The following is a 14,124-nucleotide window of genomic DNA, read 5'->3' on the forward strand; positions in this document are numbered from 1 at the left end:
GAAAAACGCCATAAGTCACCGCGGTGGGTGGGTTCGCTGGATTGCACATGGTTTCGACCACCTTTGAGAGTGTTGTTTCTTGAGCGCTTTCATTCAAAGAAGTTCATGCGGACACCTTCACTAGATAAAGCCAGATAAGGCTTTGCGGTATAATGTGGAATAATGTTGTTGAAGTTTTAAAAAACGGCGCCTACATCGTTCGGGCGTGTACAGAGCCATTCGAGGCAACAACGTGGCGCCACCGCGGGAGGAAACGTAAAACGAAGTCGTGTTGGACGCGGCATCCGAGATCTGGTGACGCGCTGGTGTTTCCCGCGAAGGTCGTTAGGGTGCCATTATTTCTGTGGGGCTGAACATCTCTGAGGCTTCGCGAAAAGGCTGAAGCGCCTTATGTGCCCGCGGTGCGAACATAAAATTTGCGGTTTGTGGCCGGATAGTATTCTATCAGATTAAGGTTTTAACACATCGCATTTACTCACTCATTCTTATGAACGAAAGTCCCCGTTAAGCATGACAAACTGCGTTAGTTTTTTCTTTGTGAGTACGAAACACCGAGGCAAACGCTAGACGTAGATCGGTTTGGTGCGCCAACTTATCCTACTGTGCGCCGTTTTACAAATCTCCTCCCAGTTCCCTGCAATTATCACATTGTGCACTGCATTCAAAAATAAATGTTGCGTTGTCTATCGATTGCAAATTGTGACGTAGAATATACTGAATTTCAGGAGAAGCCTAATATTTGCCATAGTTGTTATACGCGGTGCGGTGATGATTTTTAATATGCTCCCGTTGATAAGCATGGCTAGTAATTTGTTTTGCATTGAAGATTAGTCCAGACACTTCAAGAAATCGGCCTAAGTGTTATCTCTTACATAATAATGTCTTGATTCCCTTTTAATATTGCGAGATGCGGGCTGGCCCCAGGTGCACGGGGCCAGTAGGGGAGGGGGGGGAGGGGGGAGGGTGTCATATACGTCTGAAGACTCCCGAAAATTGTCGATATCCTCGCCTTCCTCCACAACACTCGGCGGGGGGGGGGGGGTGACAGAAGAGCTATCGGCCCCGGGTGCAAGACGACCTACCTACGCCACTGACCCCGCGTGAGCAATATGAATGTGAATGCAGAACTTATTTTTAAGCAATGATTTCCGGTGATGAGTACATCGGAACCTTGCATGTGAATACATGCTAGCAGCCTTCTCGTTCAGGATTTGTCATTGCTGAAGAATTTTACGTTCTGAACATTTCTTGGGTCGTTACCGCTTCTTGAAATCGAATATCGCCGGGTGCTCTCTTTCACAGCGTACATGAATGACGGAGGTTAATGCTAAGTGCGGATATAAACTTCTCAGATGTGTCGCAATCCTCTTTGGAAAAAATCAGGGCGTCAGCGCTACAGACAGATCAGCATTGTTAACGCACACAGAGAATAAGATAACTGCATAGTGACCTCCAATGCAGCTTCCCGGTCCAAGAATGCCTTGACCTAAGGCTTAGGGAATTATTTATATACAGGGAGCAAAATAATTAGCCAAGGCGGTCCTGCTTGTACACGGTCGGGATTTTGCTCTGAATGATTGCGCGGGCGGGGGGGGGGGGGGGGGGTATGCTCGCTTGGTGTTTTGGGCGATCCCATAGCGCGTACGTTTAGTGAACACAGCGAATGGCACGGTAGTCCTCGCATCAGAGATATACGTTTGCTTTCGAAGAGTATTCTGCAATTTTGCTTCGTGTTATTCTTACTTCGCTCTTGCCTAGCAACTGCCAGTTTCTTAGTTAGCTCAGCTCGTGGAGCGGCCGTTATTGGACGGCGGAAGTTCAAGTCAACTTAATTTCTCCAGCAGCAAAGCTGGTAGGCGTTCAGGGGCACACGCTGCTTTAGGCAGCTTGACAAAGCCCCTGAAGAAACCCTACAATGGCTTTGAACAACAGTATGTTAGAAAAAAAGGACGTCTACAGCAACTGGATTAAAAACATCGATGCGCAGATGTATATCCAACGACACAATAGAAAGAACATTATATCAATAAAAATGACACGCAACACGTGTTTGCTTCCCGGACGAGGACAATAAATATCTCTTCAACTACACAGACCGGGTGATGGGTTTCTGTAGAAGCCGCGCAACGTATAGGTGAATGTCTGTTGCTTTTTGTTAACTTCCTCTGATGTTATGCTGCAAAGAGATTGTTTGAAGCACTTCATTCTGGTATTCTGTGGTTAGTGCGAAGGCGGAACTGTGACTACTTGGAAGTAAACTTGATGAAAGTGTTCGGGCTTCTTTGACCCTAACCAATACCCTTTACTTAAGCCGTTTAAGAATTGACCTGATGAAAACGTGTACACGCCTGGGGATTCCTTCATCGCGCGTGCATATGCTGGTAGAGGAAATGGCGGTTTATGGAAAGAACTAACATTCGTTAAAGCAGTTTCCTTTACCATGGCACCATCATTACTTCTGACATAACTCGCTGGTTGCGTTGATGCTCAAATTTCCTGCGAGCAACGTGATTCATGCCACATGTCCTGTCAAACCTACCACAGCTTTAAATGCTTACTTATTTCCCTGTTATGCAGAGGTAGTAGGCAGGAAAGTGACCTATCGGAAATTCCTAGATCCTGCCAGGATTCAACCGAAGGCACTTAAGAATCGATACGGTGTCAATAGACTGTTATTGGAGAAATCATGGTACTGCAGTTCTCATTAACATGTTTCACTTATAGAAAAGCGCACAGATTAGACAATGGAAAGCTCCCTCACTTTCTTTTTTATATGCAGGAGATTGTCACGATGCATACACCCTTAGTACACTTTTTTAAAGATTCACATTTGTCAGCCATCAAAGAGACTGACAAAGCTAGCAGAAATACTGTTTCGGTCAAGACAAAGTGCAAATACTCACCATTCGGGGACTGTTTGGAAGTGGTCCCAAATGCTCCGCTTGGCTTATCGGGCAGTAGCTGATAGCTGAAAATGCAGAAAAGGAAACCGTAAACGAACATTTACTCGTGAGGCCGAAGTTTAAGAGCGAGAGAGAGAAAGAGGAAAGGCAGGGAGATTAGCCGGATGCGACTTTCCGGTTTGTTACTCGGCTCAAGGTCAAATTAGCAGTTAAATTAGTGGTAGACGTAGTAAACTGTACAAAAGTGTAATTGGCCAACACTATTCAACTCTAACGATTTAGTTCCATTCCTTATAGACCACAAACGAATACTGTTGCAACGGACCAGTGCACAGAGCTGCCACTCAGCGTGGTGAACCACTGGCGAAAAGAAGTATCGTATAAGTTTCCTCTGAGGGCACATCTCTGTCGCATGACAAGTGAATGCTCATTATGCTAGCATAGCCATTGGCATAAAATACATTTATGCCAAAAGATAAAGAGACGACCATACGGAAGAGTATGGCTTTTTAACCATTTATTCACCCCGTCTGTTTTGTAATGGCATGCTGCTTGGTCTTATGACATGAATCTGCCGATACCCGACGAGTTGCAGTCAAACAGTGAATTTAATTCAGTTGATCTGTAAGGCCTTCAGCACCCCACCGTGACCTTTTTAGTTAGCGCGGTGTATATGCCCGCGCATGTCAATATTTCGTAACTTCGAGTCACCCATGTCATCTCCCCCCTATCAGCGTAACACCGTCTGTTACCGTTGGAACGGAAACTTTTCTGACATATTCCCACAGGCGGGTTCGCCATGGCGATTGCCTTGTCCCAGGTCATTCGTCACGTGCGCACTTCGTTTGAAAACACGTCACACCGAGAGCCAAGTGCGACTTGCAGATTACTCCTGGCGTAGCAACGCCGGGAGCAGCCAGCGTGGCGACGTGGCGTTCCCTGTCAAAAAACGCGCAGTTCGCGCGACGACAGTGACCTCGTCGCTGATGTACGCAATTGACACACAGCCACCTACTCTGTGCGCTCCAGAGGGGCGTTTGCAAACAGGGTCGCATCTTCCGGCCCTGGCCATAACTTGCCTCTCTCACGACCGTCACAACGCCAAGTAGGGGCCATTTGTCTAGCGCCCTCAAACGCATATTTACATAGGAAACCACGGGACTTAAGAGGGTCAAGTGAAAGGAAAGCTACTGGTGTGCGGAGGACATAGCTCGACCGAAGGCACACGTGTTTTATTTTTCTTCACACATTCAGCGAGGTTGAAATTTCGTCTCGTGAATTCGCCAGAGCGAGATTAACTTCACCGGGAGTTCACGCATGGCTGATGCACGTGCAGCCTCATGTACGTAATATGAGATAAGCCGCGAATTACGTACTAGTGGCGCGCATAAGAAATGCGCTTCATGGAGAAAGAGAGGAACCGAGATGTACGTCGCACCCGCGTGGGGTGTCAGCTGAGGTCAAAATTGAAGCAAGACCAGCGGCTCTGTAGCGGTTTTGGAGCATGAGTCTGTATATCCACATCGGCCCCTTTAACTGCGAATTTGCGCTCCGGCCACAAACACAGGTGAAAGGTATAGTGCCCTTGCTAAGATAAGACCACTTGCCAACAGAGACAAAAAAAAAAAAAGTGGTTGCCTAAAGGAACTGAGTATTGACCGAATTAACCACAGGTACTGGGAGCTGACAGCGGGTAAGCAAGCTTCTTATTACTCTAATTCAACAGACGCATTGCGTTAACCTTGGAGAGATGGCCGTCTCGCTTTATTGCGCCTCGCATGAGACCGCATGCCATTGTGCGCCGTCTGTAAAAGTCTGTAAAACTGAACGGGGCACTGCGGTAATGTGTAATGTACGTCAGCAAGACATAAGCGACGTCCCTGTGGGATGTATACTGTCCGATGACATTTTATTGTGGTAGAAATTATATGGAGCATGCGCGGGTCGCGCGCCTGTGGTTGCAAGTTCTCCAGAGACGCGGAGCGCGTTTGGCTGCAAACGCGAGGTTGCCAAGTGGACCTACTCTTATGCCCTGCTCATTCGACTCTACAGGAGAGCCAGGGTAGCGCTCAGCATTCCACTGCTGGCATAAGCACAGTGCGCACTACCATTTCTGAAGGGGTATTCTGTAAGAGTCCACCTAGTGGACTGTCCATTTCGGCCGCTGCTGATGTGCTGATCGGAGCTGTTCGAGCGAGGAGGAGACGAGCGGCCCCAGCCAATCAGCGGCGGTTGAAGTGGGCAGTCCACTAGGTGGACTCTTACAGAATCCCTCTCCCCTTTCTCCCAGCTGACCAGCTGTGCGCGTACCCCTCACCGTGGTGCGCAAGTGATCCGAGCGGAAAGGACTGCACGCTTCATGCGACAAAACACTCGGGGTTTTAACAGCGGAGCTGTTCTCGGTCAACCCTCTGCCATCGTGCTGCTTGGCGTCACGCTAGTCACGTGACCTGGCAGCGAGAGGGGCGAGAGTGACGCACTCAGCTGCACCGTGCCGAGAGGGGCGGCAGTCAAGCAGACAGCTGTGCCGCGCCGAGAAGGGGTTGAGTGAGTCAAGCAGCCAATGAGCGTTTGCGAAAAGTAGGTCAGTGAGAGGTTCGGTGGGGTATAAACAAAAGAAGTCAGTTGTTGCTCCGCATTCGTTTCTCGAGAATGGCTAAGGCTGCTTACACTACCGAGGAAGAAGCTACCCGACGTGAGCGCCAGGGAGAGCTTGCGCGGGAATGGTCCCGGCGTCGCATGCTACGGAAGAGTTCCCGTTGTAGTTGTCGGGGATTTCAACATCAACATTTTACAGGAGAACCGGATTGTACAGTACATGCGTGCGAAGTTTGGATTAACATCTTTTAGCAATGCGTGGCGCAAGCAGCCAACTACGATTAGGAACACGTGCGTTGACGTGGTCGTCGCGAATGTGACTGATCTGCAGCCGATAAGTGCGCCGTTCGCCGTATACCACACGGATCACAAAGCCGTGCTCATGAGGTGTAAGCGGCGACAACAGCATCAGCAGCCGACGCAACACCCGACAACGCAATCTGCATTGGCGAAGCTAGACCAAACAACACAAACGGATCGCCCCGATAACGAATGTGGTACAGCGCAAACTTAAAAAACTACGGCCAGTGTCCCACTCCGTGAAAACGCAAAGACCAGCTCCGGTGTTCCAACAGTTTTCACAGAGTGAAACTTGCCGTAATTGTACAGCGAAAGCTGTATATGATTAACCTTCCATAGTTTTTTCGGCGTATGGCAACAGAAAAGGACTTCGATTTCTTACAAACCGATACGGGTGCAGTGCGGGGACGCAGATGTCAAAATGCGGAACAGATTAGAACGCTCGCCGTGAACAATGGCGTTACGTCAAGGTTATCCAAGTATATAAGCAGGAGAAATGTCGGCGCTAACAACAGCTGCGTTATTGGTGGGGCGGACCCGTTTAGTTCGTACACCCAAAGAACATTGATCCATGTGTTGTGGGAGTGCGAAGCCATCGGCTCCTCCTTCAGCGAGGATAGGTGGCCTGCGCTCTTGGGCAGCCCGAACTCAACGACCAAACCCTGGCCGTCCAGAGTGCCCGCGATAGGGCCGTCAATCTCGGCTTGGCGGTCCCTACGTGGGGCTAGCCGAGTGGGGCGAGGTCTCCCCTGCGTCTTCGCTGGACCTATTAAAGTTATTTCACTCACTGACCCGAAGAACAACATGTGTACGAGGAGCGCCGGAGGGAACCGCAACAAGAATCTGAACGGCGCCGGCGCGAAACGACCACCGACGAAGAACGTTCCCGCGATGCTGAACGAAAACGACAATCGCGAGCCCGGGCACCTCCGATCGAGCAACGACACCAGACTCGCAACACAAAAAATTATGACCATTCCACTCTGTAAGATGGAATGGCAGCGAAAGCCCTTTGCTTTTCGTTTGAGAGCTTTGACTGTCGTCAGCTTTTGCTGCCATTCCACCTTCACAGAGCGGAATGGTTGTCATTTTTCTCTTCGCTCATATCTCGTGCAACGTTGAGGTTCGACGCCGGTGGCGGCGCTCCTAATGACTTGGGCGTTGTTCTAATCTCTGCCACGGCGTTCTCTTTAATCATGACGTACTCTTAGCTCCCATTGTCAGCGACTTTTCAAGTGACCTTGAGCCAAAGGCCCGAGCCGTTATCCGAGCATCGTCGCTGACAAGGAAACTTATTCACCCGTAGGCAGCCTTACAACTGTGGTATGAACATAAAGTACAATATAAGGTATAGCACATGCAATGCATCATACTTGATATAAACAAAACAGATCAGCAAATGAAATAATAAATGGTATCTGCTTGACACTGGCTTTGCCACACACAACAACAACAACAACAACAACAACAAAACATCAGTACAGCGTCCACACAAAAGCATTATTGTCAGCCTCCAGTTTATGAAAGATACCCGGGGCACATACAGATACAATGTCTCAACTCAGGCGAACAGAATTTGAGCAATATTCTGGCTGTACAAAGACTTTGCCTCGGGAGACGGTTAGGTATCGCGTAGACCAGCGGCGAAGAAACTCGGTGAACAACTGTTCGTCAAGATGACCCTATACTATTACCGTAGCTTTAACATACTTTGGTACATTGCTCTATTTGACTGCCGAGATCGTTTTCTGCAATGTTTAGGATCCACCACAAGACGTAGCCAACGCTGTAGTAGACGAGACTCGCATACCGATCTCGGCGCTGTCGTGGCCGCACGATGGATATTGCAAACGTTCTTGCAACTAGCTTCCAGAGGGTGCGTGCTACAGCGCACTCCTTTATACATGCGCGTTGGTCTCTGTGCGCAATGCATGCCTTTATCATTTGCTCCCATATGGCAGCGTTCAAGTCTCTCTTGTAGATAGGATGCCCCGCTGATATCACCAATTAAAGCGAAGCTCTTTATGCTTTCCTTCGCGCGATCTGGCACATCTGCTTGGTCTGCGTCTTGCCGAGTGAGCTGGGCCGATCCTGGAGGCAGCGCACTAGTAAACTGGGTTTATCCCGAAGATTGCGTGATGAAAAGTAGGCCGATGCCGGAGACAGTGTAACCTGCGGGTCGCGTGGTTGCAGTTTTCGAGTCTCGCTGACTTTCCAAGCATGAGGCATAATTGCTATGCCTCAGAATGAGCCGCACAAGCTGACCGGTTTCATAACATTCAATTAACTGCTTCAGGAAAGCTTCGTTTCTCATAGGTTTCAGTATGTGCGTTGGACCTGAGCAACTATTTGGATGGCACTTAGCTAGGACCTACGGATAAGAACTCTACCAGGCGAGGTGACAGGGGCAATAGACAGTTTGGAGGAAAACGTGGAGTTGCAAGGCTTTCTCGGGTGTTGTCAAGGCATGTATCCGGAATGAACACGGATATTCCAGACATATTATCGTCATACTGCCACATGGCCCACTTACACCTCCTGGGATTTGCCCTGTTTTAAATATGTTCTTTCCCTAGCGACACTGAACCTTCATGCGGCGCGGCCTTGCAGCCCGAGTGCTGCTTTGCATAACTCCGGAGCAACACCTCTGCCCTTATGGTCTACGTGACCAAGGCTAGACTAGGATCACGCGCATTATCGCAGATGGCGGTAGCACGTGCATGCGCATTACGCGCGCTTTCAAAGAACTTCTTGCAAAGAAAAAAATACCGCAGATACACTAAGGCGAAGCAAGTTCGCTTCTCAGAAGGAGAAGGGTCGGGGAGGAGTCACAACCCTACTATGCGGCGTCGTGCGCGGCAGTCGGCAGGTGCAATTCGTCAAAAGCGCGACAGCCGCCAAGGGCGGGCTCACGTCTCGCGGGGTGACCTTGCGCGCGCCGAGATGGATGCCGCAGATGAGAAGCATCAAGTCGCGTCGCTGGCGCTAACGCGAGAAAGCACAATGGGACGAAGCCAGTGAAGCTCGCGACGTGGGAAACGCAGAACGCGGAAGGAGTCCTTGGTTAGCGCACGCTTCGTCCGTGTTCGCTTTCCGTTTGCGTAACCTGCCATAACCAGTGGCTTCGCAACTGGAAGCGAGAGCCCGATCTCTATTGTTTTCTCTAGGTTAAAAGGCTAACTTACAGTCGTGCCTCCAAATGGTGTACGTTGCCTTACAGCAAGCCGAGAAAAATAAAGCACGCAGATGCGTTACCGCGGTGGAGGTCGTGGCAGACTGCAGCTTGCGAACAGCTGCGAAGTACTTAAGCAGGTTGAACCATGCAAGTATAACTCGCATTGGCCCACGAAGGGGTGAGTGTGCTAAGTTTAACAAAAAATATTTTCACCTGTTTCTTGAGCTTTTAACTGTAATGCCATGGAAGTTTTCACAGTGAAGACATTGGAGGAAGCTTTCCTAGACGCTTCACGTATCCATACGGGCCCTTCACATCACCTCCGCGGGAACATAAAGGCCACCTTGCGGCGGAGCATAGCCTCTGCTTGCCCTAAAATGCCTGTGCCTTTGCTTTTTTTTCTTTTTTCTTGTCTAGTGCCTGCGGTCGAGCTTTGCGCAGATGCCGTTTAAATATACAGCAACTAGAGCAAATAAAGCCTTTCCACAAAACAAAGCATTTGTTGTTCTGCATTGGCATTTCATTGAGTTGATAGTACAATTACGTTCGCAGCTATTCCTTATTTTGTGACTATTGAAATGTATGGCCCCTGTAATGTACCAACAGAGAGAGTAGAATGATTCGGTATGCTTGAAAACTGGCACGCTTGCAGGACAAGACTTCAGCACGAAACCACAGAACCTAAGCAGAAACTCATGTTAACGTAGACCCTATCGGAGAAATTTAGTTCGTTGGCAAATATATTACTGTATACGAAATACCAGGCTACCGCAGCCGTTGATTGCAATAACAACGGTGGTGGCCACATTTTGTGAACTTTTGAGCTGCTTGGTTGACGACGCAGGAAATTAACAGAAGGACTGCATGTGATCGATCATGCCACTACCGTCGCTTTACACCGGCAGTTAATAGTAATATTGTGGGTCATTGCGATAATAGCTTCGTGGCTTCTCCAGCTAAACTCGCAGCCAAAAGATGACCCTACAAGCCTGGTTGCTTCCACCAACGTCTTCAAAAATCTGATATAGCTTTACGGACAGACTAAATCTCCCTCATAAACGCGAAACGTAGCTCTGTGCAATTTTTTTTCCGTGCCACAGGAGATTTATAAATAAAATTCGGCTTGACCAGCCTTTTGTACTTTGGTTCCTGTGTTGGACACTACATTTCACGTAATTGAAACGACTTGACCATTATCCTATATCGCTTCCAGTATCAAGATTCAAAAGAAAACTGTCAAGAAGCACATAGCTTCGCGCCAGTCATATGTTGTTGAGGCAGCGGTTCCGCACAGAAGAAAACGAAGAAAAAAGCTTTTTGTTTTTGTACACTGCCGGAGAGATACACGGATCATTTACATTCCACTAGAAAGGTAGTGGTACGGTTGCAGATAGGACAATCATTTTCAATACAATATGATTTAGTAGCTATCAAGGAATGAAAGGCGTACGACTGTTCTTTTTTAACTCCAATGGCAAATTACGCGGCTGCTACTCAAAATTCAAATTTTTTTCCATATGCTTTATAACACAAGCATTGATAAAATACTGGTCTACAAGTGCAATTTAAACAAATGGGTCTTGCTTCCCTGCCAAATTATGAGTCGCTATAGCAGAGCTTGGAGGCTAGCCAGCAGGTTTGCAAATTTGCCTGAAAGTCGTGCACTGTATATGAAAACTGCAGGAAAACTATTCGACTCATTGCGCTCACCTTTCAACTCGTATTCGATTAAGCGACATTAACGTTTCATTAGTATTAAGTTCCATTACGCGAAGCAGGTCAAACCAATACAATGAATACGCACGAACATAGAGGCTTCAAATGATCAACAACCGCTGAACAAATCTCAGACCCAAGGTAAAGTTTCAACAAAGAGACTTTTCAACTTTTTCTGATGAAAACAAGTCCCTCTTTGACAAGGCGCTTAAAACGAGGCATACGGCAAGGAAGGAAATCCAAACACATGATCCGACGACCACTGAGCGTTCACTAAAACACACAAAAAAATGGCAATGTACCAAACAAACATACAAAGACAGTGCGCAGCCACCAGCCGGACATCCCACTTACTCCCTCAACCTTGCACGTTAGATAAAATATGATGAAAATAACCAATATAAGGTTTAAAAAAAGTTTAATCTTTGCTCAGTGGCTATGGTGTTAGGCTGTTGAGCACGAGGTCGCGGGATGGAATCCCGGCCACGGCGGCCGCATTTCGATGGAGGCGAAATGCGAAAACACCCGTGTACTTAGATTTAGGTGCACGTTAAAGAACCCCAGGTGGTCGAAATTTCCGGAGTCCCCCACTACGGCGTGCCTCATAATCAGGAAGTGGTTTTGGCACGTAAAACCCCATAATTTAATTTTTAACTTTAATCTTCAGGTAGTGAACAGCTTAATTTCCCTATTACGAGGGGAAGTCAAAAAGTAAAAGGACTTTTGAGAAAAGGTACATTTATTCTTACAATAGGAAACTGAAACACCCATTATTTTTCTAAATAACCTTCCTGCACTTCAACGCAGTTTGCCCAACATATCACAAGTTTTTTGATTCCGTAGGAAAAAAATGTTTTTTGGTTGCACCTGCACCAATTTTGCACCGCATCAATAACTTCTGCGTCGGTTGCAAATCTTCTTCCCCTGAGTATTTGCTTCAATGGTCCAAACATATGAAAATCGCTTGGAGCAAGATATGGACTCTATGGTGGTTGTTCCAGTAATTCGAATCCCAACTCCTTTATTGTTTCGGCCTTCCGTTTGGCAGAATGTGGCCGAGCGTTATCTTGCTGCAGGATGACACCTTTTCGCAGATTTACACGACGTTTGGATCTGATTGCATGTTTCAGTTTAGGTCGCAACACATCGCAATAGGTCTCACTGTTCCCAGTTTCGCCTCTTGGGGTGGGATGAACTGCTACCACACCATTCATGTCCCAGAATAGCGTTAGCAAAATCTTACCACCGGATGGCTGACGTTTCAATTTCTTAACTTCTGGTAATAATGAGTGCTTCCAAACCATTATCGCAGCCCTACATTCCGGTTCTTGATGATGTACCCAAGTTTAATCTACAGTAAAAATATGCTGCAAAAATACATCTTCCTCGCGACGATAACGGGCCATATGTTTACGACAGATGCCCAACCTCTGTGTCTTATGCTGTGCTGACAATTCTTTCGGGACCCACCTTACGCGCGCTTTCCGAAAATTTAGCCTGTCGTGTAGGATGGAATACGCTGAACCATGACGGATATGTGAGGTATTGGCGATTTCGACCACTGTGATTCGTCTGTTTTCCATCACGATACCCTCAACGACTTTCAAATTGTCTTCAGTTGTTGACGTCGATGCCCTGCCCGATCTTTCGTCATTACATGAAGAAGTTCTTTGCTATTTGAAACGCTCTATCTATACGTAGATCTTGCTTCGCGATAAACAGCTGTCACCATACTGCACTTGCATTCGAAGATTAATTTCCGCAGGTTTAGCACCTTCCGCAAACAAAAGGCGAATTACTCCCCTCCTTTCCTCCTTGGACAATGGAGCTGTCATGTTTAACGGTATGCTACACTCTAATGACTAACGGGGGAATAAGAGTGACATGTTTCATAGAAGTGTTGCAGACGACACTAATTCAGCGCTGGATATTGGCAGTGCTACCAAACCCTAGTGCGATAAATTGCAAAAGCCCCTTAACTTTTTCACTTCCCCTCGTTTATGGCACTATGCAGATACGGCTGACACACAGAAAATTGCGCAGCTGCCATGTCTCTTATGACAGTGAGCTTAAGATGCTACTAACGCGGAAATTCAACACATTTTGTTGTTTTGGCCGTATTTAACTTTAGTAACGTGTAAGGTAGATGGATTGAGTGGGATTCCTGGTTGGTGCGCGTGCACTGTCTGTAGGTTTATTTCGTGTGCGCGAGCATTTCTTTTTTTCTAGTAAACGCTCAGTTGTTGTCGGTGCATGTGTCTTTCGTCCTGTATTCCTTCTGTCTCTTGTTTCTAGTTCTAAGCGCCTTTTCAAAGGTGAACCAGTACCAACTCGCCGAGTTTGCTAATATTATTGAAGGCATTTCGCCTTGTCGAAACGCTACAGCTCCGGACTGGAGGCTTCCCTCGTTCGACCCCTGTTAATCCCGTGAAGCCGGTCATGTCAGATGCATTTAAATGCAACCGCAGATGGTTCTTACTCATCACTCCCGAAATGACTCCAACGATGGCAATAAGGCACCGCGCGTAGAAGGAGGTCTTCCAGGCGCCGTAGTCGAGGAAGTAGTTGCACAAGGCGAGGATCCACATGAGGCTGATGCCACTGGCGAACATGCCCACGGCCCCGATTATGTGTGGCACGAAGATGGGAAGCAGCTGCACCAGGAGATTGGAGACAAGAAGAAGAGAGACATGTCCACTTAAAGGAATACTAAGGAACGACACTAAAGTTTAGTCTGGCGAAGTACTTTTTTTTTACATACTCGATGGTGATAATGCTCGTCAGCAAAAGGTTTGTTGTTAAAACCGGAAACTAGATAAGCGCACTTTCTTGAATTTCGAGCCGGAAGCACAGCCCCGGTGCGTTGGAATGGCGTCACTGTTTTCAAAGTATTTTGATATGTTTGGACCATTTTCAGTAGGAAAACGGTTTCGGAATTTGCTAGGCAGAACATTTCTTTGTCATTACGATACAATCGTTGTTTATTGTTATGTTATTAACCATTATCGCGAAGATGCTGTCGAAGTACTTTGACCTCGAGAAGGCCTACCGCGGCAGTTTGGGACTTTCGTGGCTTATCATGATTCATGTTAAGATTGACGCTTCTTTTACCCTGGAACTATTATTCACCAGTGTAGCTTAATTGAATATTTCTGGTGCTGGTTTAAGGGTCGTTGTTTCAAGGCATGACAGAACAGTATTCAGTAATGCGTCCGCTTGGGCTAGGTTACTAGCGATATTGAAAATACAGTTGTAACTCGATTTAACGAAGTGACAACCACGCTCGAATTATTTCGTTAAATGGGGAAGTTCGAAAAATTGAGAAAGAAAATTTTCAGTCTTTCGAAATCTAAACTTGCAGCGTAGCGACACGCAGAAGCTACCGCGGCATTTATTTGCCGCTAATACAGCCATCTGTCGCGTAAACCATGA

The 14,124-nt window shown here is 47.3% G+C and overlaps 1 protein-coding gene and 1 long non-coding RNA gene across 4 annotated transcripts in view; one reads left to right on the forward strand and one right to left on the reverse strand.

Annotated features, from left to right (window-relative positions):
* LOC139057534 (uncharacterized) overlaps window positions 1–14,124 on the forward strand; it is a 78,012-nt gene that overhangs the window by 61,019 nt on the left and 2,869 nt on the right. The gene's annotated exons all lie outside the window — the stretch shown is intronic.
* Window positions 1–14,124, reverse strand: part of LOC135904871 (DNA damage-regulated autophagy modulator protein 1-like) — an 87,762-nt gene that overhangs the window by 16,100 nt on the left and 57,538 nt on the right. For both annotated transcript variants that reach the window (XM_065435851.2, XM_065435850.2), the window contains exons 5-6: window positions 13,172–13,346; window positions 2,904–2,968 (exon numbers count right to left, since the gene is read on the reverse strand). In XM_065435851.2, coding sequence (XP_065291923.1) covers window positions 2,904–2,968; window positions 13,172–13,346 — 240 coding nt within the window. The remainder of the gene's footprint in view (window positions 1–2,903; window positions 2,969–13,171; window positions 13,347–14,124) is intronic.

This window comes from Dermacentor albipictus, chromosome 3 (genome assembly GCF_038994185.2).
Source record: "Dermacentor albipictus isolate Rhodes 1998 colony chromosome 3, USDA_Dalb.pri_finalv2, whole genome shotgun sequence".
NCBI lineage: Eukaryota > Metazoa > Arthropoda > Arachnida > Ixodida > Ixodidae > Dermacentor > Dermacentor albipictus.